The sequence below is a fragment of the Natator depressus genome, chromosome 5, assembly GCF_965152275.1.
Source record: "Natator depressus isolate rNatDep1 chromosome 5, rNatDep2.hap1, whole genome shotgun sequence".
NCBI lineage: Eukaryota > Metazoa > Chordata > Testudines > Cheloniidae > Natator > Natator depressus.
Window position 1 is genome coordinate 32,725,783 of NC_134238.1, and position 25,720 is coordinate 32,751,502.

The 25,720-nt window shown below is 44.9% G+C and overlaps 1 protein-coding gene across 1 annotated transcript in view; it reads left to right on the plus strand.

Annotated features, from left to right (window-relative positions):
• ITGA1 (integrin subunit alpha 1) overlaps window positions 1–25,720 on the plus strand; it is a 121,597-nt gene that overhangs the window by 60,892 nt on the left and 34,985 nt on the right. Inside the window, exons 10-14 of the mRNA XM_074952532.1 lie at window positions 6,620–6,693; window positions 8,346–8,490; window positions 9,281–9,423; window positions 17,935–18,078; window positions 23,951–24,205. Coding sequence (XP_074808633.1) covers window positions 6,620–6,693; window positions 8,346–8,490; window positions 9,281–9,423; window positions 17,935–18,078; window positions 23,951–24,205 — 761 coding nt within the window. The remainder of the gene's footprint in view (window positions 1–6,619; window positions 6,694–8,345; window positions 8,491–9,280; window positions 9,424–17,934; window positions 18,079–23,950; window positions 24,206–25,720) is intronic.

The window sequence follows — 25,720 nt, forward strand, 5'->3', positions numbered from 1 at the left end:
GAAATTATTGGGAAAGGAGTGCATTTTGATTTAAAGGGTGAAAAATTTCACCATGTCTGTCTATCCTACATTTTTCTGTAGTGCCCCTCCCCACAGTAGTATGTGACTACTTTCTAAATGTTGGTTAGTTATTGATTATAACTAAGGCTGTGAGTTTGTCATGGAGGTCACGGAAGTCACAGATTTCATGAGTTTCCGGGACCTCCGGGACTTCTGCAGCAGCCAGTGTTGCTCAGGCTGCTCCAGGGCCAGCCGCACCAGCCACTGCTAGGGCAGTCTTGGGCCATGCCCCACCCCCCACAGGAGCAGCGGGAGTTTGGGTGTGGAAGGGGGCTCAGGGCTGGGGTGGGAGGGGGTGAGGGCTCTGGGTGACGCTTACCTCGGGGAGGCTCCCCGGAAGCAGCGACATTCCTCAGCTCCTAGGCGGAGGCATGGCCAGGCAGCTCTGCGCGCTGCCTTCACCTGTAGGCACTGCACCCACAGCTCCCATTGGCCACGGTTCCCGGCCAATGGGAGCTGCGGAGCCAGTGCTCGGGGCAGAGGCAGTGCGCAGAGCTGCCTGGCCACACCTCCACCTAGGAGCTGAGGGAGGGTGATGTCGCCACTTCCGGGGAGGTGCAGAGCCAGGTAGGGAGCCTGTCAGCCCCAACAACTGCTCCCCACAGCACTAGTGGGGGTGCTGGGCCATGCGCTGCTGCCTGCTCCCCCACCAGCACCAGTGGGGGTTCCAGGTTCCATGCCGTCCCTCCCACACCCTGCCAGTACCAGCAGGGGTCACGGGCCACCCTCCCCCATCACCCACAGTGCCCCTGAGATGCCCCCCAGGCCACCTCCCCCCCCCAAGGTTTAGTCAAGGGTATATAGTACAAGTCATGGACAGGTCACAGGTTGAGAATTTTTGTTTACTGCCCGTGACCTGTCCATGACTTTTACTAAAAATACCCGTGACTAAAAGGTAGCCTTAATTATAACATTACTTTGCCACACAAGATAGTTGGCCAAGGAGGCAGAGCTGCACCAAACTATTCTTTCCTTTTGGAAATGTTCATGGAGTCCAAATTTTTAATAGAAAAGATCCTTTGTGTATTAATGGCTGCCACATCCGCCATCCAAATCAGCCCACATGCTCTATTCCAATGAGTCAATATTGTGTTTCAAGTGTGTGGCTAGTAACAGAACACTAAGTTGTTTGTTCATCTTAAATTAGCCACTTTTCAAATATAGCCACTTTTCAAAAGGATTACATTGCCATGCAGGGAAGACATCTGCATATACTTCACATTTCAATATCTCAACTTTCCAGATAATTGGAATGGGATTGTTTATGGCTAGACCAAAAGATACTGTTAACTTGAATGTCAAGAAATAATATAAATATAAGAAATAATTTATAAAAATATTTAAATTAGAATTCCACTATTTAGACACATTTAGACAGCTTGTTATTATTATTATGATAAAGCATTTATCTGGATAAAGTACCAATATTTTTAACTGGATTGTTTAAAAATATTAGACAGCTTCTTTCGATTAAGTGTTATATTTTCTTGTTTTCTTTTCTTGGCTTTTGAAGACTTCTAATTTTCTCACTTTTGAACTTCGTTTATTTGAGGAAGGTGAAATAGTGGCCTTCAAAAGACAAAGGTTTAGCTAAACAAAGAAAAATACCATATGTTGTTACATACCTCAAAAAAAATGTAGCCTTTTCTCCAGCAATTTTCTAATTTCAAGTACATTTGATCAAGGTACTAAATGTTTTCAAATTCATACAAAAGGACTTTTTTAAATAAGCTCCTGTTTGACACAGGAAAAATAAACTTTCTGTTGTATGCAAAAATGATGTTCAGGCAAAATTAAGGTTAATAATGTAAACATAGAGAAGTCAGGAATTGAAAAATTGAATCAATCCTCAGCTGAGCTGGGCTTATGTTTTGTGCAACTAGAGAGATGGGAAGGAAGGTGGCTCTGAAAATCCTTTCCAACCCACTGATTCTGGGCTGGTCAGGGGCTGAAACCCAAGGCCTGTTCTGAGTTACATCAGCTGCCAAAGTCCCATTAGGACTTCACCACACCCTCTAAGGGTAAGACAGAGCACTGGCTGTGCTGCATTTTCCTCCCTGTGAGATGAGTGGAGTGGAGCTGGCTATGCTCTATGCCATCTGCACCAGGGAAATCTTTGTCTGCCCCTTTAGGGAGGCTGGACTCGGTGCTGAGGGTATGGACCAAGGTTCTACAGTAACATTGACTGAGCCACTTGTGGGGTTGGAGGAAGTATAAAATCCTGCCCCCTCTTCCTTGGTGTGGGAGTTCCCCAGACTCAGCAGAAGCAGTGCTGTCCAGCTGCTCAGAGGCAGCAGAATGTGCACTAAGGAGCCCAACTCTGTGGGAACCCCTGTGTACCAATGTGCAGTGTAGTCTGTGTTGGGGCTAGGCAAGGTGGATTGTGGATTCTGTAGTCGTTGCCTCACACAGAGCCGAAGACACAGCTGGAGTTATTCCAGTCTCAGAGCTGCAGTATCAACCATGGACACAATATTGCTAGGGGAGGGGAAGGATTCACTTTGTCCTTGCCCTTGGGAAGCTTCCCTGTGTCAAACACAGCTTCATGGTTTTGGTGCTGGCTAGAAAGTGTTTGCTAACTGTGCTCAACATGGTTGAGTTATCTTCTGCAGCACAGCATGAAACTTCATGTTGAAGTGCCTGACCTTAATGTGTTTCAATTCTAAGTCTAACCAGCATTGTATTAACATAAATCTTACATTTTATTTCCTTGGGGAGGGGGTTGTTTGTTTAAAAAAACCTACAAAGGAAAAAAACAGAGAGAGAGCGCAAAAACCAAAGCCAAGTAACACTGCACAATTCAATTCTGTGCCAGAAAATGCATTTTTGTACATAATCTTTTTCATATGACTCTAAATCTCATGGCATGGGCTGTGGATTTAACAGCAGTTTTCTGTTTTACCCAAACTTTAGGTTGGCAGAAGTGTTTTTTGCACAAGACATCTTTAGAATGTTTCGCAGTTTAAAAAAAAATGGAAAATTAGAGTGGGCACCATTCTCTAATCTGTATTCACAGCGGTAACTGTAATATTGTCATCTACAGTATAACAGGAGGATCCCACTTTACCCCACTGGCTTCAGAGAGGCCGGCATGGGGAGTTTAAGGCTGCCCATGGTAAATATTAAATATCAGCCAATATGTAACGTTAGAATTTTCTGCTTTTAAACATTACCTATTTTTCTCAGACTAAGTACAATAATTAGGTCTTGTGCATCTATGGGGCTTGTCTGCACGTATAATACATTGACTGAGTGGCCATGATCATGTCTCCCTCTAGTGGCTGACCACAACAATTAATAGTTTATTGTTGACAAAAAAAATTACTCCTTTTGCTCAAGTGATGGACACCTGGGTTTTATGTACTGAACTTCACAGGCTGAACTTCCTCTGATGCCTTTGGTGACTAAATATGCATGAGGCAATGGTTTCTTACAAAGGGATTTGTTTCACATTCTTTGAGGTTTGCCTGGAGTTAAGGTTCTCAGACTACAGGCAAACAGCAGGTTCTTGCCAAGCAAACCTCAAAGTATGTTTACAACCCCTTTTCCTCTGTTACCATGGGTTGTTCTCTGGGATTTATCAACCCATGGAATGAAGTAAAGATATGAGCTGAATGTAGCATTGGGCCAGGGAGCCTTTCTAATCCTGCCATTGATGAAAGTGGGACCAGACAGACTATTTATTCCACTGAAGATATTTGCTGTGCTTCTCAGAGTGAGGAAGACTATTTTGCCAGTCCCCTAACACTCCAGGTAACAGGAGCTAGATTGACAGCAGTCCCCCGAAAATGAAGGTGAGGCCAGTTGGCTGCCTCCTGAATCTTTTGAAAAGATGCTGTACCATACCAGGCCACCAGATTAGCTCCTTATCCAAAGCCATCTAAAAGAAAGAGTGGGGTGTTCTTGTAGCTTGTTGGAAAAGAATAAGGTTCCCAGCCCTTGTCTGAAGCCAGGTCAGCCAAGTCTTGCCTGAAGTTCAGTGAATCTTTTAGTGGGGGTTTTGGTGTGGAAGGTTCACATGGCTCTAACATTAATTATTCCTTTCTGACAGGGCATATAAACGCTGTCCCTGGCTGGAAGGGGTTAATTGGCAATCTGAGGCTTAACTAGCCATACCCTATCACATCTTATTTGGCCGTTAAGCTTAAAAGGAGAGTTTAAAAGGGGGAAGCCCAACAATTAGAGGCTGATGGGGAAAGTGGTACAGACAGACTGTCCTGTGGAAGGCAAGGAGCCTGCCTGGAGACAAGAACCCTGATGAGCTGCAGCCTATCTGAACTGTTAGCAAGGGGAGGAGCGTACTAACCCCTAGACAGTGGTGGTGTTTGAGACACAGGAACCTGCAGAAAGGTGTGGTGAAAATGGTAGAAACTGAGGAATAGGTGGTTTACTGAGCCTGGCTGGGCTGAAGGACTGGTTGCTTTTCATTAGGGCTGTCGATTAATCGCAGTTAACTCATACGATTAACTCAAAAAAATTAATTGAGATTAATCGCAGTTTTAATCACACTGTTAAATAGAATGCCAATTGAAATGTATTAAATAGTTTTGGATGTTTTTCTATATTTTCAAATATATTGATTTCTATTGCAACACAGAATGCAAGTGTACAGTGCTCACTTTATATTATTATTTTTATTACAAATATTTGCACTGTAAAAATGATAAACAAAAGAAATAGTATTTTTCAATTCACCTCATGAAAGTACTATAATGCAATCTCTGTATCGTGAAAGTGCAACTTACAAATGTAGATTTTTTGTGACATAACTGCACTCAAAAACAAAACAATTGTAAAACTTTAGAGCCTCCAAGTCCACAAAGTCCTACTTCTTGTTCAGCTAATCGCTAGGAGAAATAAGTTTGTTTACATTTATGAGAGATAATGCTGCCTGCTTCTTATTTACAGAATCACCTGAAAGTGAGAACAGGCATTCCCATGGCACTTTCATAGCAGACATTGCAAGGTAGTTACATGCCAGGTATGCTCAACATTCATATGTCTCTTCATGTTTCGGCCACCATTCCAGAGGACATGCTTCCATGCTGACGATGCTCGTTAAAAAAATAATGCATTAATTACATTTATGACTGAACTCCTTTGGGTAGAATTGTATGTTTCCTGCTGTTTTATCCACATTCTGCCATATATTTCATGTTATAGCAGTCTCAGATGATGACCCAGCATGTTATTCATTTTAAGAACACTTTCACAGCAGATTTGACAAAATGCAAAGAAGGTACCAATGTGAGATTTCTAAAAAGATAGCTACGACACTCAACCCAAGGTTTAAGAATCTGAAGTGCCTTCCAAAATCTGAGAGGGATGAAGCGCGAAGCATGTTTTCAGAAGTTTTAAAAGCGCAATGCTCTGATGGGGAAACCACAGAACCCGAACCACCAAAAAGGAAAATCAACCTTCTGCTGGTGGTATCTGACACAGATGATGAAAATGAACATGCGTCCGTCCGCTCTGCTTTGGATTGTTATCTAGCAGAACCCGTCATCAGCATGGACGCATGTCCTCTGGAATGGTGGTTGAAGCATGAAGGGACATATGAATCTTTAACATATCTGGCATGTAAATATATTGTGCTGCTGGCTATAACAGTGCTATACAAACACCCGTTCTCACTTTCAGATGACATTGTAAACAAGAAGCAGGCAGCATTATCCCCTGCAAATGTAAACAAACTTGTTTGTCTGAGTAACTGGCTGTACAAGAAATAGGACTGAGTGGCTCTAAAGCCACTAGGCTCTAAAGTTTTATATTATTTTATTTTTGAATGCAGTTATTTTTTGTACATAATTCTCCATTTGTAAGTTCAACTTTCATGATAAAGAGATTGCACTACAGTATTTGTATGAGGTGAATTGATTAGTGGTTTAATCACAGGATCAATCATGCTTAATGTTTTTAATTGTGCCATTAATCACGATTAATTTTTTTAATCTCTTGACAGCCCTACTTTTCATATTTTTTAGGATTTTGGTAACAGGCTCAGAGGCCCTGGAAGGTGTTAACTAAAATGGTCTGGCCAGAGTAGACACTGGGGAAAATGAAGCAGTGTTTCTGCATTACCATATCTGGCCACAAGGGGTGCACTGAGGTGGCAACTTTGCTACATTTTCATTAAAGCTGCCTACCATTTTTGAGTATTTGAGAGCAAAACAAAGGTTGCACAAATAGGGGTTTTACTGGGGGGTTACTTAGCTCAAGTGAAAAATGGCTGGATCAGTTTTGATCAGACATACCAGACATATTTACCATTGGGCTGAGGTCAGTCCAAACATTATTTTAAAACAAATGATAATACAATAAGTTAGAATGGATATAATGCACTAGAGTGGAAACAGCTTCTTGTTCTTAACAGTAGCACTAATTACCCAGGCCATTAAGTCTGTAATGTTCATTAAATAATGATGCACAGTAAACTGTGTTTAGTGAACAGTCTAGTTAATTGCATCATCTCACCATCAACTCAGGTCAGAGTTTTCATTATATTATTTTATACTGAAACCCATAACATGTTTAAAATTTCAAATGTCCTGTTTGATAGCTACAACAGACCAGCTGGCAGCCTCGTTTGAAATGGAAATGTCTCAAGCTGGCTTCAGTGCTCATTATTCCCAGGTAAATTGACTGTTTAGATATAGAAATTATTTTTAGAAGGGAAGCAGCTGTTTATTGGTTAATGCATGGATCTGGAATTAGGATTCCTGAATTCTGTGCACAATTTTGTTACTGGTTTGCTGTATCACATTTTGGAGCTCTCAATAACTCAGTCATTTGTAAAATGAATAGAAAAATATTTATAAGAATAAGTTTTGTGAATCTAAATTAATTAATGCTCACATAGCACTGTGGCATCAGCAAATGATTTTCTATAAATGCAAATTGTTGTTATTGTATTTTAAAAGTAAGAGGTTTTTATGCCATCTCTTCGAAAGATTTCATATTATTAAATGACAGTTTTAACTATAAAATACTGAAATGTATAAGTTCTGTATTACTAGAGGTATAGCATTTTTTAATACATTGACTATTTCAAATACATAAATTCTAAGTGGTAAATATTAATGGAACATCAGTGCAGGGTACTGAATCACAGAATATCAGGGTTGGAAGGGACCTCAGGAGGTCATCTACTCCAATCGCCTTCTCAAAGCAGGACCTATCCCCAATTTCTGCCCCAGAACCCTAAATGGCCCCCTCCAGGATTGAACTCACAACCCTGGGTTTAGCAGGCCAATGCTCAAACCACTGAGCTATCTCTGCCCCCACAAGCTGAAAACTGTAGTAACCAGAAATCATTAACTCTTTATTTATTTTAGAAAATAATAATGTGCCCATTGTGATGATCTAGACAATGTTCAAAATTAATATGTTAATTAAATACTAGGCCCAAAGGATGGAAAGACCTCCACCCTAAGAAAAAAAATAGAGGCAAAGGAAAACAACACAAAGATAGAGGGAATGAACTGGGCAGTTCATCGGAGATGAACTCCCCCACAGGTTTGAATGCGGTTAGAGTTTAGCATTGATGAAAACCTGAGCAACAGACTTTGTTTCATTTGACCTTGCACAAATACTGTTTCAGAAATACAATCTCTCCACTTTTACATGGAGGGATATAAAATATAGCATGGTAATTATGATTCAGAGAGATTATTAGCCCTTACACACAGATATTATCCAGACTACCAGCCAGAGGAAGGCTTAAGATCCATTTGGTATTGTATATGGTTGCAGTAGCCAAAGGGTCAAACTGCCAAGATCAGAACCTCATTGAAGGAATGGATTTGTTGATATTTCAGCAGACTGGAAATGGGACACCTTTACTTTTTCTGGAAGGCCAGACTGACTCCTACAGGCACAAAAGATCAGCAGACCCATCCCCAGGGGTTTAAAATCCATCTGGAGATCAGTAGAAGCACTGTACTAAGAGGCTACCCAAGAATGGCATTAAATGAGTGCATTTCCTAGTTGGCCTTGCTCTGGCTACTTTTGCTGTCTTGCTTATGCTATCTGGCTCTGCATCCCCCAGTGGAATAAGACATGTTCCACTTTGCCTTTACTCCTTTGGCCCAAAGTTGTTAATAAAAATGGGATGAAAAGTGACTTCACTTTATGATTGTGAGGAACATACTAATGTATGAAACGCAAGGCTAAATATTGCAAGTATATGTGAAACAAAAATCAAAGAATATCAAAGAAAATCCAGAGATGATAATTATGGTTCTTGTAAAGAACAATGGTTTTGTTTTGTTTTTTCTGAATGTAAGGACTGGATCATGCTTGGAGCAGTTGGAGCATATGACTGGAATGGGACAGTAGTCATGCAAAAAAACAGTATGGTTTTAATGCCAAGAAATGATACATTTCGTGACAAGTCTTCAGAAAGAAATGAACCTCTTGCAGCTTATCTAGGTAAGAGAAATGATCCTGCGGAAATCTTTGCGGAAACCCCTGTGAATTTTGTGTGTTCTCTCTAAAACTCTTCCAAAAAGATATTCCTGACAAAATACAGTCCTGGCTTCCAGGTGGTGAGGAAGATTTGGACTCCAGAGGCATGTCTAAACTATAATATTTCATCATATTAGAACCTGAGTATGACCAATCGAGTTAGATGACACAATATGACCATAACTCTGCAGTCAATGTAGATCATGAAACACCCAAACCTTTCGGGTCATTCTAGACTGCAGCTGAAAACAAGCTTCCCAGCCTGAGCAGATTGACTCGTGCTTGTTTGGCTCAAGCTAACATGCTAGCAGAGTGGCTAACCACTTGAATTCAGACCCAGGGGAGTTGAATCCAAGGTAGCACAAGTCCTTCTACCTGGGCTATGAGGCTCACTCTCAGCTGCAGTGTAGATGTAACACTGATAGACCCTGGTTGTCAGGATTGAACTAGGGACCTCTGGAGCTTAGTGCATGAGCCTCTACTGCATGAGCTAAAGGCTAACTGGCTGTTAGCTAAGGCTGTAGAGCAAACTCATTTAACTCTTAAGTGGTCTTGGTGGGACAGAACACCACACCCAGAAGGTCTGTGGGTTACATAGACACACCCTTATACACATCTGCTAGCATGACCTCATGGAAACAAAGTTACACTTGTATGTGTTTTTGCAGTATTGGACCTTAAGGTTTTGAATCACAGCAATTATTGCTGATGCAGTCTGTAAATGTTACATCTTGAATTATTTTACTTCTCCTAGGATACACTGTAAATTCAGCATTGACACCCGGAGATGTGCTATACATTGCTGGTCAACCTCGCTATAATCACACAGGCCAAGTTATCATTTACAAAATAGTAGGAGGAGATGTAAAAATACTACAGCGGTTAAATGGAGAACAAGTAAGCATGTGTTTTACAATTAAAATGTAGGTGGAATATAGTAAACAAATCTGTTCACAATGTAATTTGAATGAAAACTATGGATCAGAAAAGCATCTTAGGGAAATTCATAGAATCATACAATATCAGGGTTGGAAGGGACCTCAGGAGGTCATCTAGTCCAACCCCCTGCTCAAAGCAGGACCAATCCCCAACTAAATCATCCCAGCCAGGGCTTTGTCAAGCCTGACCTTAGAAACTCTAAGGAAGGAGATTCCACCAGCTCCCTAGGTAATGCATTCCAGTGTTTCACCACCCTCCTAGTGAAAAAGTTTTTCCTAATATCCAACCTAAACCTTCCCCACTGCAACTTGAGATCATTACTCCTTGTTCTGTCATCTGGTACCACTGAGAACAGCCTAGATCCATCCTCTTTGGAACCCCCTTTCAGGTAGTTGAAAGCAGCTATCAAATCCCGCATCATTCTTCTCTTCTGCAGACTAAATAATCCCAGTTCCCTCAGCCTCTCCTCATGAGTCATGTGCTCCAGCCCCCTAATCATTTTTGTTGCCCTTTGCTGGACTCTTTCCAATTTTTCCACATCCTTCTTGTGGTGTGGGGCCCAAAACTGGACACAGTACTCCAGATGAGGCCACATCAATGCCGAATAGAGGGGAATGATCATGTCCCTTGATCTGCTGGCAATGCTCCTACTTATAAAGCCCAAAATGCCGTTAGCCTTCTTGGCAACAAGGACACACTGTTGATTCATATCCAACTTCTCGTCCACTGTAACCCCTAGGCAGTGATGAGCTACCAAAATCTTAACAACCGGTTCCCTATAAAATGTTCTGGTTTAAGGGAAGTGCCACAGTATGTATTTTTTGTACCTTTCTCCATAAGAAGTGGCAATGCATTGAGTCATTGGGAGTCATACTTAATTAAAAAAAAACAAAAACATTTTTACATGTTTATTACAATAGAAACAAATTATTGCTTTATTAAATGCATATCAACATAATGAATTAGGCAAGTGCGACCCCTGTTAATAAAATAATAAACTAGACCAGGGGTGGGCAAACTTTTTGGCCCGAGGGCCACACTGGGGTTGCAAAATTGTATCGGATGCTGGGTAGGGAAGGCTGTGCCCCCCCCAAACAGCCTGTCCCTGCCCCCTATCTGACCCCCACCCACTTCCTGCCCCCAACTGCCCCCCTCAGAACCCACAACCCATTAACCCCCACCATCTCCTTGTCCCCTGGCCACCCCCTCCCAAGACCCCCCACCCTAACTGCCTGCCAGGACCCCACCCCCTATCCAACTTGCCCCCTTCCCTGTCCCTTGACTGCCCGGACCCCATCTACCACCACCCTGACAGACCCCGGAACTCCTACGCCTCTCCAACCCTCCCTCCCCCATTTCCTGTCCCCTGATCACTCCCCCAGAACCTCTGTCACCTCCAACCGCTCCCTGCCCCTTATCCAACCCCTCCTCCCAGCCCTGGCCCAGCCCCCTTACCATGCTGCTCAGGCAGCGTGTATGGATGCCGCTTGGCCTGCTGGAGCTCGCAGCCCCACCCTCTTACCATGCCACTCAAAGCGGAAGGAGCTGCAGAGCTGCCCAGGAGCGGTCCAGAGCGCTGGTGCCGGCAGTGCGGCATGCTGAAGCTCTGTGCGGGGGGTGGGGGGGATGGCAGGGGAGGGTTTGGGGGAGCCTCCCCGGCCGGGAGCTCAGGGAGCCATAATAATTTTTAACAACCAATTCTAAAACTGCTTCAAAATTTAACAACCAGTTCGCGCGAACCGGTGTGAACTGGCTCCAGCTCACCACTGCCCCAGGTCCTTTTCTGCAGAACTGCTGTCTAGCCACTCGGTCCCTAGTCTATAGCAGTTGTAACAAAGTTCCTCCTCTACGTTGGTGGGTCTTGTGCTTATTGGCGGATTTGCTCGCCTTGAAGCTTCATAGTAGCCCTCAGTTTGGCCGTTTTCATGAACCCACAGTCCAGGTCAACTCCTCCTGTGTCTGACCAGGAGTTGGGAGGTTTGGGGGGAACCCAGGCCTGCCCTCTACTCCAGGTTCCAGCCCAGGGCCCTGTGGAATGCAGCTGTCTAGAGTGCCTCCCGGAACAGCTGTGCGACAGCTACAACTCCCTGGGCTACTTCCCCATGGCCTCCCCCAACACCTGCTCTATCCTCAACGTAGGACCTTCCTCCTGGTGTCTGATAATGCTTGTACTCCTCAGTCCTCCAACAGTACGCGTTCTCGCTCTCAGCTCCTAGTGCCTCTAGCTCCCAGCTCCTTACATGTGCACCACAAACTGAAGTGAGCTCCTTTGTAAACCCAGGTGCCCTGATTAGCCTGCCTTAATTGATTCTAGCCGCTTCTTGATTGGCTGCAGGTGTTCTAATCAGCCTGTCTGTCTTAATTGTCTCCAGAAGGTTCCTGATTGTTCTGGAACCTTCCCTGTTACCTTACCCAGGGAAAAGGGACCTATTTAACCTCGGGCTAATATATCTGCCTTCTGTTACTCTCCTGTAGCCATCCGGCCCAACCCTGTCACACAGTGCATGGGATTCTTCCGTCCTAAGTGCAGGCTTTGCACTTGTCCTTGTTGAACCTCATCAGATTTCTTTTGGCCCAATCCTCTAATTTGTCTAGGTCACTCTGTATCCTATCCCTGCCCTCCAGCGTATCCACCACACCTCCCGGTTTAGTGTCATCTGGAAACTTGCTGAGAGTGCAATCCACACCATCCTCCAGATCATAAATAAAGATATTGAACAAAACCGGCCCCAGGACTGACCCTTGGGGCACTCTGCTTGATAATGGTTGCCAACTAGACATGGAGCCATTGATCACTACCCGTTGAGCCCAATGATCTAGCCAGCTTTCTATCCACCTTATAGTCCGTTCATCCTGACCTTGTTCGTGAAGACAGAAGCAAAAAAAGCATTGAGTACATTAGCTTTTTTCACATCCTCTGTCACTAGGTTGCCTCCCCCATTCAGGAAGGGGCCTACACTTTCCCCAACCTTCTTCTTGTTGCTAACATACCTGTTGAAACCCTTCTTGTTACTCTTAACATCCCTTGCTAGTTGCAACTCCAGTTTTGATTTGGCCTTCCTGATTTCACTCCTGCATGCCTGAATAATATTTTTATACTCCTTCCTGGTCATTTGTCCAAGCTTCCACTTCTTGTAAGCTTCTTTTTTGTGTTTAAGATCAGCAAGGATTTCACTGTTAAGCCAAGCTGGTCGCCTGCCATATTTACTATTCTTTCTACACATAGGGATGGGTTGATCCTAATACTTCATAAAGAATAAGCTGTTAACATGCTCACAGGATTCTCCTATCTGCTAAGGAATGCAAAGTGGACTTAAATCAACCAGATATTTCCCCAGGAGAATTTCCCGTGTACAGGGAATCTTAGCCAGTGTATACCTAGTGAAGGTGGCATAGCCACCTCCTACACCAGCTGCTACGCCTATCCCTGGGGAGGAGTGGGTATGGCAGGGCAGAGCAGGGGTGTGAATGAGCTAAATTCCACTACACTTGATCTCCCCACTAGTACAAATTCTGCAGCTGCTTTAACTTCCACCAGGACTGGGCAGCCAGGGACCAGGGAATCACAACCAGCTTCACTGCTGCCATTGTCAAGTATGCCTGAGAACAGCGGATGTGGTTGAGAATTGTGATGTTTGTATATTGAAGGCAGGAGAGACCTTTTTAACACTCATCCAGATTTCATACTGTGTCATCACAATGACCTTTTATTATGATTACGGTAAATTTATAAAGCTTATACATTAATATAAAGCTGGAGTCTAAGTGTATCTTTGATTCACAATTTCAGGTATCAGCAAAAAGAATGAGCAGTACTTGTGGCACCTTAGAGACTAAAAAATTTATTTGGGCATAAGCTTTCATGGGCTAAAACCCACATCATCAGATGCATGCAGTGGAAAATACAGTAGGAAGAGATTTTATATATATATACAGAGAACATGAAAAAATGGGGGTTGCCATACCAACTCTAACAAGACTAATCAGTTAAGGTGGGCTATTATCAGCAGGAGAAAACAAACTTTTGCAGTGATAATCAGGATGGCCCATTTCAAACAGTTGACAAGAAGGTGTGAGTAACAGTAGGGGGAAAAATTAGCACAGGGAAATAGTTTTTAGTTTGTGTAATGTCTCATCCACTCCCAGTCTTTATTCAAGCCTAAGTTAATGGTGTTCAGTTTGCAAATTAATTCCAATTCAGCGGTCTCTCGTTGGAGTCTGTTTTTGAAGGTTTTTTGTTGAAGAATTGCGACTTTTAGGTCTGTAATTGAGTGTCCAGGGAGGTTGAAGTGTTCTCTGACTGGTTTTTGAATGTTATAATTCTTGATGTCTGATTTGTTTCCATTTATTCTTTTGTGTAGAGACTGTCCAGTTTGGTCAATGTACATGGCAGAGGGGCATTGCTGGCACATGATGGCATATATCACATTGGTAGATGTGCAGGTGAACGAGCCCCTGATGGTGTGGCTGATGTGATTAGGTCCTATGATGGTGTCCCTTGAATAGATATGTGGACAGAGTTGGCAACGGGCTTTGTTGCAAGGATAGGTTCCTGGGTTAATGTTTGTGTTGTGTGGTGTGTGGCTGCTGGTGAGTGTTTGCTTCAGGTTGGGGGGCTGTCTGTAAGCGAGGACTGGCCTGTCTCCCAAGATCTGTGAGAGTGAGGGATCATCCTTCAGGATAGGTTGTAGATCCTTGATAATGTGCTGGAGATGTTTTAGCTGGGGGCTGAAGGTGACGGCTAGCGGCATTCTGTTACTTTCTTTGTTGGGCCTGTCCTGTAGTAGGTGCATCTGATGAAGTGGGTTTTAGCCCACAAAAGCTTATGCCCAAATAAATTTGTTAGTCTCTAAGGTGCCTCAAGTACTCCTCGTTCTTTATTCAATATTTTGTTTTCTTCTCATTCAGTGTGTGGCCCCATATCTTATTTATTGTACATCACTCAAACCCCAATTCTCCAGGACCTCATTCAACTGCCTTAACCATGAGTAAGGCTGAAAGTCTGTCACCGAGGTCATGGAAATCACAGATTCTGTGACTTCCTGCGACCTCCGTGACTTCTGCAGCAGCCGGTGTGGCTGACCCCAGGGCCAGTCTGAGGGCCAGCCACACCAGACACTTCTCAGGTGGCCTGGGGCCAGCCACACCAGACACTACTTGGGCGGCCCTGGGGCCAGCCACACCAACCACTGCTTGGGTAGCCCCAGGCAGCTGGCCCTAGGGGCTGTCGGAGTAGCAGCAGTCCTGAAGCAGCAGTGGCGCCCTGGGCCACCCCCACCCCCAACCACTAGCTGTGCCCCAGGTCGCCCGCCCCTGCTCCAGAGCACCAGTGGAGCACCCCTGCCACTCCAGAGCAGCAGCAGCGCCCCAGAGCCCCTCCTTCCCCCAGAGCAGCAGCAGCAACCTGGAGCCCCACAGAGAACCTAAGATTTTGTCAGGGGTATTTATAGTGCAAGTCATAGACAGGTCATGGGCCGTGAATTTTTGTTTATTGCCTGTGACCTGTCTATGACTTTTATTAAAAACACCTGTGATTAAATCTTAGACTTAACCATGAGACACTCCTTTCTCATCCCTGTAATCCCTGGCCTCATTCACTACATATCTTCCAACTTCTGCAGCAAATAAAAGAGGGGTCACTACACAACCCTGATCCTTCCTCAGAGCAGATCCATCCAGTGCACTGAATGAGGCAGGAGTCCTCTGGAAAAACTAGTATGTGGTCATGTAATTAAAGACTATATCAAAATACAAATGTACAAGGGGGCCAAATTAAGGGTGCACAGGCAACCCTAATTCTGGCATTTCCTAACTTCTGAGTGCTCGGCATTGCAATCTTATTAATAGCCTTTAATCAGGTTGGGGTTTTTTCCGTAATTTCCTAGGTATTTAAAAAAGCAAACTGAAACATCAGAAATTCCATCATATGGCATCATATCGACATCCACATGGTTCATCTGCTGAGTTGGGACCTTTAGATCCACTGCACAGATCTCAGCTTCTTGAACTAATGGAGTAAAGGATAGCAATAGTAGGTTGTCATCCTCTATGTGGAGCAGCCCCAGGCGGGGAGGAGAACACACACTGCCAATGGGAGTCATCGATACTTGCTGACAGCAGAGGAATGGTGAGACTCGAGAGTCTTGCATTCCATTCCAGGCTTTGAAGGGGAGTGTACTCTAGTAGTCACAGAACCTTCTGCCTGTTTTCTTACCCAAGCTTGACCCTTTCTGTCATGTTCCCTCCCACCTGTACCTGTCCCAGTCTTTACTCTTCCCCCACCCCTAGCTCCTCATCCCATCCCATTCTCCTTGCCTTCCCAGTCTCCACTCCTCAGGCTTCTCATGCTATTCCCATTCGCTTTGTCAAACCAACACCACATTTGCCTTCTCTTCCCAGCTCCACATCTGATCTTGGTAATCTGTCCCAACTGGCTCCCAGTCCCACTCCCCATCCCCCCACACACATACAGAGTTTTCCTCACTGGCTCCCTGTCTCCTTGTCCAAGCAGTGCTAGCCTCCCCTCAGTGACGAGCTGCCAAAAACTTAACAACGGGTTCCCTCCTCAGCCCACGAAGGGGTTGTTGCCCAACCCTGCCCCCCAGGACCCCTGCCCCATCCACCCCCCTCCCCTGTCCCCTGACTGCCCCCAGAACCGGGCAGGAGGGTCTCGTGGGCCACCGTAGTGGGGGTGAGGTGGGGAATCCCAGAGGTGCTTACTTGGGGAAGCTCCCAGGAAGCATCCGTCAGGTCCCTCTGGCTCCTAGGGGCTGGGGAGCATAGCTGGGGGGGAGCAGGGGGAGCGGCTGCTCCCCCACTGATCACATCAAAAGTGACTCCTTAGGCGCCGACTCCCTGGGTGCTCCAGGGCTAGAGCACCCACGGGGAAAATTTGGTGGGTGCAGAGCACCCACCGGCAGCTCCCCGTCCCACGCCCGGCCCCAGCTCACCTCACCTCCGCTCCACCTCCTCCCCTGAACGCACCGCCCTGCTCTGCTTCTCCGCCCGCCCCCAGCTTCCCAGGAATCAGCTGTTCTGCGGGAAGCCGGGGAGCGCTGAGAAGCAGGCGGCGGCTTCCTGCTTAGGCCCAGGGAGGCGGAGGTGAGCCAGGGCGGGGAGTGGTTCCTCTGCATGCCCCCCCTCACCGGGTTACCTGCTGCGGCATGGGCGGCCCTCCTCATGCCCCCCTGCTCCAGCTCACCTCCACCTCCCTGGGCCTGAGCAGGAAGCCGCAGCCTGCTTCTCAGCCTGCCCCAGCTTCCCGTGCGAACAGCTGATTCACAGGAAGCCTTGGGGGGGGGTGGAGAAGCAGAGCGGGGTGGCACGTTCAGGGGAGGAGGCGGAGCGGAGGTGAGCTGGGGCCAGGGGTGGGGCGGGGAACTGCCGGTGGCTGCTCTGCATCCACCAAATTTTCCCCTTGGGTGCTCCAGGGCTGGAGCACCCATGGAGTCAGCACTTAAGGCGCCACTTTTGGCTGGTTAAATTTAGAAGCCCTTTTAGAACCGGTTGTCCCTCGCGGAGCAACCGGTTCTAAAAGGGCTTCTAAATTTAACAACCAGTTCTAGCAAACCGATGCAAACCGGCTCCAGCTCACCACTGCCTCCCTCCATCTCCCCCCACACCAGCTCCCAGGCACAGCCTCCTTACCCAACAAATCCTAGACTCTCCCCCCAACTCCCAGTCATAGTTTTTTCTCTTCTGCCTCACGAGGCTCTTTGTTCTAATCTGCTCCTTTCCTTTCCCCTGAGTCTGGCTTTTGTGCCGTCTGGATTTGTGTCAGACAGCTTCCTCTTCCATACTGTATGACCAGCAGAGATGGTCACTGAGAGCACCAGAGAGACAGACTCCTTGCTGTCACTTCCAGAGCACCCCAGTCCACATCAGCAGAAGCAGTAATTATAGGGAAAGTCGGGCTTTGCTCCCCATAACCCTGGGCTTCAGTATGCTCATTTTCCTTGTGGGGATGGTGTATGCATAGTCTGGTCACACGTAGGAGTTATGGAGGGTACAGCACTAAACTCTAACTCTCTACGAAAACTAAAAACGGATATTTTTCAAAGGCTTATAACTTGTCCAAATTTGGGCAGATTTTCACAGGAAGAGCAAAAGACAGATCCCTGACAGAAAGGCCACTCCCTGCCAAATGTCAATTCCCTGCCCCCAAAGCAGGGGGGAGGAGTGCTAAAGCAGTTCAAGGAAAAGGTCCCCACATTTTTTCTAAAGGGAAAAAAACATTTTTTTCTAGTCTGATTCTCAGAAATTGGTGAACCATTTTGGCTGAAATTTTCCAGAAAATGCAGCTTAAGGCAGAAACCTCACTTGTAAAATTTCAGCCCAAATGGTTAATGTCTCACAAAGATATATGCAACTGAAAGCAGGGTCTTATAATGGGAAATGTTGAGCCTCCGTAATATTAGGCAGTACTATCAGTCTCGCCTATAATAAATATATCATATGTTTTTATTGCAGATTGGGTCATACTTTGGGAGTGTTATTACTACAATTGACATCAATAAAGACTCATTTACAGACATTCTGCTAGTTGGAGCTCCTATGTACATGGGAACTGAAAAAGAGGAACAAGGAAAAGTGTATGTGTATTCTTTGAACAAGGTAACAGCGATACAGTTATTGGCTGGGGAAAAGGGATATGCTCATTAGTTTCTGTGGATCCCTTATTTGAACAAATAATTTGATTAAAACCATGACTTGGAGATACTCAAATGACAGAAGGTGAGGGAGGTGGCCTACAAAAAGAGCAGAATGGAAAATATTTTTTTAATGACAAATCTAGTTAAATTACCAGCACATAATACGGAGTAGTTCCAGGAAATCTAACGTAATATTATATATGGCTAAGAAATGTATCCTTAGTAGACCTGGGTGAAAACTGAGTTCAGCCCCCATTCATACTACAACTTTCAACTGTGTTGTCAACGAATTAGGGGAAAACCTTGCTGTACCTGGGTTTCCTGAGTTAGTTACAACTGCAGTGTGGATGGAACTTGTTGGGTCTTCCTGCTTAAAGAGGAAGGATGGTTAGAATGCTAGCCTGGGTCGGGGGACAATGGGTTCAGTTCCTTGCTCTGCCACATACTTCCTGCTTGACTCTGGGCTTGTCCACATGGGAACACTCAGGGAAATTAATCTAAATTAATGGTTGAAGTGGATTATTAGTTAAACCACATTAATCCTCTTTGTGGACACTCTGAATCATAAATTAAATGGCCTTTAGCTTAAGCTAAATCAAATTAAGGCAGTTTTAATTATGAATCAAAGTGTCCACACAGGGATTTAATCTAGTTTAACTAATCCACTTTAAATTAATATCTTTAGTTAATTTAAATTAATTTTCCCAAGTGTCCCCATGTAGACAAGCCCCAAGTGCATGCATAAAATAGGTGTAATAGTGCTCCCATACTTTACAGGGGTGCTGTTAGGATGAACACATTAAAGATTGTGAGTTGTGGAGATATTACAGGGATGGGGCCCAGATAGATAGATTCTGATTCACTTCGTTCTCTAACTTGGCAATGATATTCCTGAATGTTCTTCAAATGATTGTCCATGTGGATTCCATTCTTGAGGCGCATGTGCCCCATTCACGTAAGATCGGATTCTTTTGACCAGCAGTGTCTGTGTGGGCTATGCCTGTGCCCTAGATGTCTTCATACCCCACCATCCCCACTCCCAGTCATAAAGGGTACTGTGAGCCTGACCATCCCTTAGTTTTTTCTTACTGCCCATGGTGGTGAGATAGAACCCTTGCAGTGTCTGACTGCATCTCTGTGACTGTTGCAGTTAGCGTTAGTGATTTATTAGTTGAGGTAGTCAGTTAACTTTTATTTTGCCCAGTGGCTCAAAAATATAACATTTTTATTAATTTTTCTTACACAGTTAATAGGCTCAGAGCCCCAGCCGTCCAGTACTGGGACTTAATTTCTGATAATAGAAGCTGCATCTTAGGAGTTTAAGACATGCTCCTCGTGATGCTTCTGTGCCTCTCAACAATAGGCACTCTAAATGGCTGATTTGTTTAGGTGAAGGGCATATCCCTGACCATTGCTCCAGCTGCCTCTCTTTTTCCAAGCGCACTGAGAAGGGATGCCAGCCAAAGGTTATATTGTCTGGAGCAGGGGTAGGAAAGAGCCTCACTCCAGAGATAAGGAGACCCTCGTAACTGGGTCACAATTGTCAACATGTGTTCATGCTGGTCTTGAACTTTGCAGTGGAATGGCCTAAGATGGGTTCCTCTGGACTCTGATGCCAGCAGTACCAGCTAAATCTAAATCCACTGACCACCTTTCCTCCAGTACTGACTCTTTGATACCCACAGGACCCAGTGCATTGATATCATCCCTTTTGACACCTGTGGCCTATTTGAGACCAAGTGGCAGAGTCCCCCTTGCTGACTCATACAACATCAGCTATGCTAACGAGGCCTTCAGTCACTGAAATTACAGGACCACATACAGCTATGCAGTACCATCTGCTTCTCCTACCCAGATAAAGGGATGCAGGAGCACCCTAACACAGCAGAATGGGAGCCCCACCACTGGAGGAGGGGTATGTCTTCTCTATCATAGAGACTCATTTCCTGTTCATCCCCCTCCATGGGAAGCACACTGAGAGTCAGGGAGGGATTACACTGTGAAATTAATGGCCAAGACCCTTGACATCTCACTGGAAGCTGTGTGACTTCTCTTGCATGATCAGCTAGACATTCTGCACCGTTCCATACCTGGTAGAGTCACCATATGCGTTAACGAGGGACCGTTGCAAGGATGAGGAGCAGACTCCAGCATCAATATCTGTCACTTGTAAGAGGGTGGATAGATGGTACCAAGTTCATCACAAGGGCTTTGAGGAAGCCCCTCACAAGGGCTTCTATTCACTTCTGGTGCCAAGCTCATTTGTCATAGTAGCTATTCAGGAAAGATCCAAGCATCAAGGGCCTTATAAACAACACCAAGGGAAAAGGATCATTAAAGAGTGGATCTGTTCAGCAAAAAAGTCTACTCCTCTGACAGTTTCCAGATAGGCATTGCCAACTGCCAGGTGCTTCTGGCAAAATGTGACTATCTGCACTCGAACAAATTGTCTCAATTTATAGAAAGACCTCTTGCAGGAGCACACGGAAGAATTAAAATTCATCATGCTAGAGGCACAGCTGATAGCTGGGAACTTCCCTGCAGGCTGCTTTGGATGTGTCTGAGACATCTGCATACACCATGACCACACTGGGGGCAATAAGAAGATCCTCCTGGTGCTAGTCACTGGGGATACCAAGGGAGGTCCAAATCATTTGAGGATTTTCCATTTGAGGACTGCAATCTCTTCAACTCAAAGACCAACAAGTCCTTCCACTCATTAAAGGACTCCAGAGCCATTTTGTGTTCTCTAGTCTAGTACATGCCAAAGAGAAAGCAAGCCAGACTTCAAGCCTCCTTCAGCCAGCATTCCTGTGCCTCATACTATTATAACCCAGAGGGGGCACTGGAGCTACCAAGGAAGAAGCAGAGGTTCCAACGCAGATGACCCACTGCCTCTGACAAATACGACACATTTGATGTCTTTCTCTTGACAGCAGCTTTCACACCACAGTCAGAACCTTTGGAGATTTCTACTCTTCTCCTCCCCCACTTTGCCTCTTTTGGTAACTGCCTTCCTTTTTTTCAGTAGTCTGGATTGGGGTCATCATGGACCAGTGGATCCAAGAGATTGTCAGTAATGGATATTTGCATACAATTTCAGTCCCTTCCTACCCTCCACCCCCTTTTCCCATCCCCTTCAGGGACCCCTCACAAAATACCATTGAAGCAAGTAGACTCTCTGCTACATCTCAGAGCAACAAAATAGGTACCCTTAGAGTTCAAAGGTAGGTGGGTTTATTTCTACAATAGTATCATTCCAAAGAAGAAAGAAGGTTCAGTGTCTTAACTGCATATTTCCTATGAGTCAGATGTATCTCACATTTCTAGCAGGAATATCTCCGTATACATACAAAGTCCTGCCCTTTGGCCTTTCCACAGCTCAAAGGGTACCATCAAGTACTTGGCAGCTCATTTGAGGAGATGTATCCCATTTACAGGTTGATCTGAGGAAGATCATCCCCAGCAGGTAACAAACTCAATTCAAGTTACATTACACTGGGCTCAAAGACAGTGAAAAATCCACACTTACTCTTAATCAAAGCATAGAGTTCATAGGAGTCATGTTAGATTCTAGATCACCAAGAGCTTGCCTCCCAAAAGAAAGATTCCAAACTATAGCCGACCTCATCAGCCAACTTCAAGCTCATCCAAAAACCTCAATAACAGCATGCCTCATACTTCTGGGACACATGTCCTTATGGTCCTATGTGACAGCTTGACACACTTTGCCTATACTTCATGCAAGGGTGATTGAAATCAGTGTATCTACACAGCAGACACTACATGGATGTGTTAGTCACAGTTCCACCCTCAAGAAGTCCCCTCTCATTAGATTGGCAAAAAGACATCTCAGGTGTGCAAGGGAGTAACCTTTTCTGCACATCAGCGTACCAAGACTCTGGTGACAGATGTCTCATCTCAGGAATAGGGAAATCATCTAAATCACCCAACATAGTCACACAACACAACAGTTAGATCCTACATCCAGATCCAGTATTGTTATACGTGACAGCCTGGAAACTGGCTAGCCAGCATCCACTGAAAGAAAGTGTTCAGCAGAAGTTCAGAACATTCTTCTCCAAAGCAGGAAAGCCTCAGCTAGACTGACTTCCATAAAGCTAAGTGGAAGAAGTCTTCTATTTGGGCGTCTCATCACCAGCTCCCCAACAATACCCATGTTATCAATATTGGACTATTTCCTGGCCCTGAAATGATGACTTTCTATTCGTTTCAGAGGGATCCATCTAACAACAATATCTATTCATCACCCTCCTATCCAGGGCCACGTTGTGTTTTCTTACCCTGCAGTGACCAGATTCCTTACAGGCCTCTTTAATGTTTTTTCTACAGTTCAGAAGCTCCATCCCACTTGGGACCTCAGCATAGTATTAATAAGGTTGATGGATTCCCCACTTTGAGCCATTAGCAATCTGTTCTCTGTACCACCTATCTAAGAAGACTGGCTTTTTAGTAGTCATTACATCAGCTTGAATGATAGGGGTGACTCAGGTCCATAAGTCAGTTCTTCTATAGTGTTTCATAAGGACAGCTTTATTCTCAGAGCTAGCTTCCTGCTCAGAGTTGTTTCAGAATTCCATATGAACCAATTTATTAATCTCCGAGTTTTCTTCCATAAGGTTAACTCAACCCTAGGGGAAGTTATACTTGATGTAATAAGGGCATTGTCAAGACAAAATCATTCAGGAACACACGTAGGCTCTTTGTGACCTTTGCTTATAGGGTTAAGGATCTCACAATATCATCTCAGAAAGTATCAATATGGGTCTCTAAGTGTATAAGAGTGTGCTACAGTTATCCAGGTTAGATCCACCCAGCCACATTACAGCTTATTCCACTAGAGGTCATGCAGCCTCTGTTATCTGACTGAAGAATGTCCCTATTTGTGACATGTATAAGGCCAGCAACATGGAGTTCAGTCCACACATTAACAGGAGACTATTCTTTGATACAGGCATCCAGATCAGATGCCTACTTTGGTAGGGCTGTCCTGCAGGATTCCTAGTATCCACCTCTACACAAACAGAAAATTGCTTGATGGCCATCACAAGTGGAATCCATATGAATAATCCTTTGACGAAGAAAGCATGGTTACTTCCCTTACAGTAACTGTGACTCTTTGAGATGTGTTGTCCACATGGATTCCACAACCTGCCCTCCTTCCCTGCTTCTACAGAGACCTACTCCTCTGGCATTCTGTATTGACAAATGAACTGAGGATGGTTGGGCACACTCTGCCCTTTATACCTCAGGTGGGGGGCTTGAGGACATCTAGAACCTGGCACAGCCTGAATGGACCCTGATGACCAAAAGAATCCAATCTTGCACACATGGGGTGACTATTTCAGGGCTAGTAAACAACCCATACCTTACCAAAACTGGAATTACAATATTCAGGACAGCTGCCATTTGTGATCCAGAATAAACCTTGTTGTATCTTTCCAGTTCAGGGAATTTCTTTTGGAAAGAATCCTTGCAGCACCTTAAGGGGTTAAGTGGTTTAGTTAAAGTACCATACAGACACTATTAGGATGCTGTGCCTTCCTACAGCCCATTACTTCAGACAGCTGTCACAGACAGACAAACACACTGCATGTCTCTCCTTTCCTGCTTAGAGTCAGTATGGCAGCCATAGTTTAGGAACCACAGCTTTTCACCATATATAGAATAATATTTTAACACCACATGGTTTCTGTTAAGCGATTTAACTTTGTGTAATTTATCTGTTTGTCTTGAGTGCACGTGCTTTTAAAAGCCTGCTTTGCTGTAAAGTTGATGGCAGTCCCTAAACATTACATTTATCCTTTTCACAGACAACATTTGAACATCAGATGAGCCTTGAACCTATGAAGCAAACTTGCTGTTCGTTGTTAAAGCACAGTTCCTGCAAAAATCACAAGAACGAACCTTGCGGTGCGCGCTTTGGGACTGCAATTGCTTCAGTAAAGGACCTCAACCTTGATGGGTTTAATGATATTGTAATAGGAGCTCCTTTAGAGGATGATCATCGAGGAGCTGTGTACATATATCATGGCAATGGCAATAGTATAAGGAAAGAATATGCACAGGTAGGAGTCTGTGATAGGGTTTACAAACCCCACAAGGGCTTGTAAGGGCTACAAGGGGTTAAGGGATTATTTTGGGATCAGCCAGCCCCGCTCAGCCACACCTGCAGCAAATGCTCCATCTGGTGGAGGAATTAAAAGGCAGGGAATTAGCTCATTTAGGTAGCAGAGCTGAAGGTGAGCTGGGTGGCAGATCTGCAGAGCAGAGCAGAGCAGAGCAGAGCAGAAGACTCTTGACTCAACTGCCCAAAGGGGCCCTCTGTGTGGGAAGGAAGGACCCACCCCAGAAACAACCAGTGAAGGAAGTATCCTGTGGAGGTTGGATGTTGGTAACCCCCTCTTACTTATTGTGATTTGGGTTTCCCCACCAGGGGAAAGCCTTGGACTAAGCTGATCCCAGGGGGTGTCCAAGAGGAAGAGGCCCAAGGAGGACAGCCTTATACAGCCTGGGTTGTCAGATTACTGGTAGCCTAAAGGGCCCTGGGTCAGAGCCTGGTGGAGTGGGAGAGCCCAGGCTCCCCTCCCCACAATCCCCTTGGCAGTCAAGAGTTGCAGCCATGACCACTAGGCCACACTCCCCAAGTGAGGACCGTTACAAAGTCAAACATATAGTTTAGCAGCAGTTATAAGAACAGTGACAGGTTTCAGAGTAGCAGCCGTGTTAGTCTGTATCCGTAAAAAGAAAAGGAGTACTTGTGGTACCTTAGAGACTAACAAATTTATTAGAGCATAAGCTTTTGTGAACTACAGCTCCGATGAAGTGAGCTGTAGCTCACAAAAGCTTATGCTCTAATAAATTTGTTAGTCTCTAAGGTGCCACAGGTACTCCTTTTTCTTTTTATAAACAGTGTGTCTTAACAGACATATCCTTTGATTTAGGGTGGACTTATTACTCCTTGAGGGCTTAATCCAACTCCTATTGAAATGAGTGGAAGTCTTTCCGTTTACTTTGGATTAAATCCTTAGTTTCTTTAGTACAGCATTTGTGGCTCAATGGCAAGATTTCTATTGACTTCAGTCAGAGTTTGATAGGCGCCACTGAAGTCAATGGGAGTTTTTCTACCGACTTCAGTAGGGTCAAATTGTGACCTCCACAACCTTGACAGCTTCCTTTTGAGAATGCTAAGTACAGTTAAACTCATTCTGACTTTACTGAATTTGACTATTATGATCTATTGTTATAAAACACTTTTTCTTATGTTTTATCATGTTTTCTACTGTGTTTTCATTAGAAACCTTCTAAATATGCTCTATATGAATAGATAAAGGAGACACTTAACAATTCCTAAAAGATCTAGTGGTGTAGCTGGGCATTTATATTGTGCTCATCACCATGATAACTCTTTTAGAAGGTCTATAACAGGGGCGGCCAAACTTACTGACCCTCCGAGTCACATAAGACAACCTTCAGAAGTTCGAGAGCCAGGGCGCACCTGACGGGGCTCGGGACTTCAGCCCCACAGGAGGTGCCTGCCGGGGCTTCAGCCCAGCTCCTGTTGAAGCCCTGAGCCCTGGCAG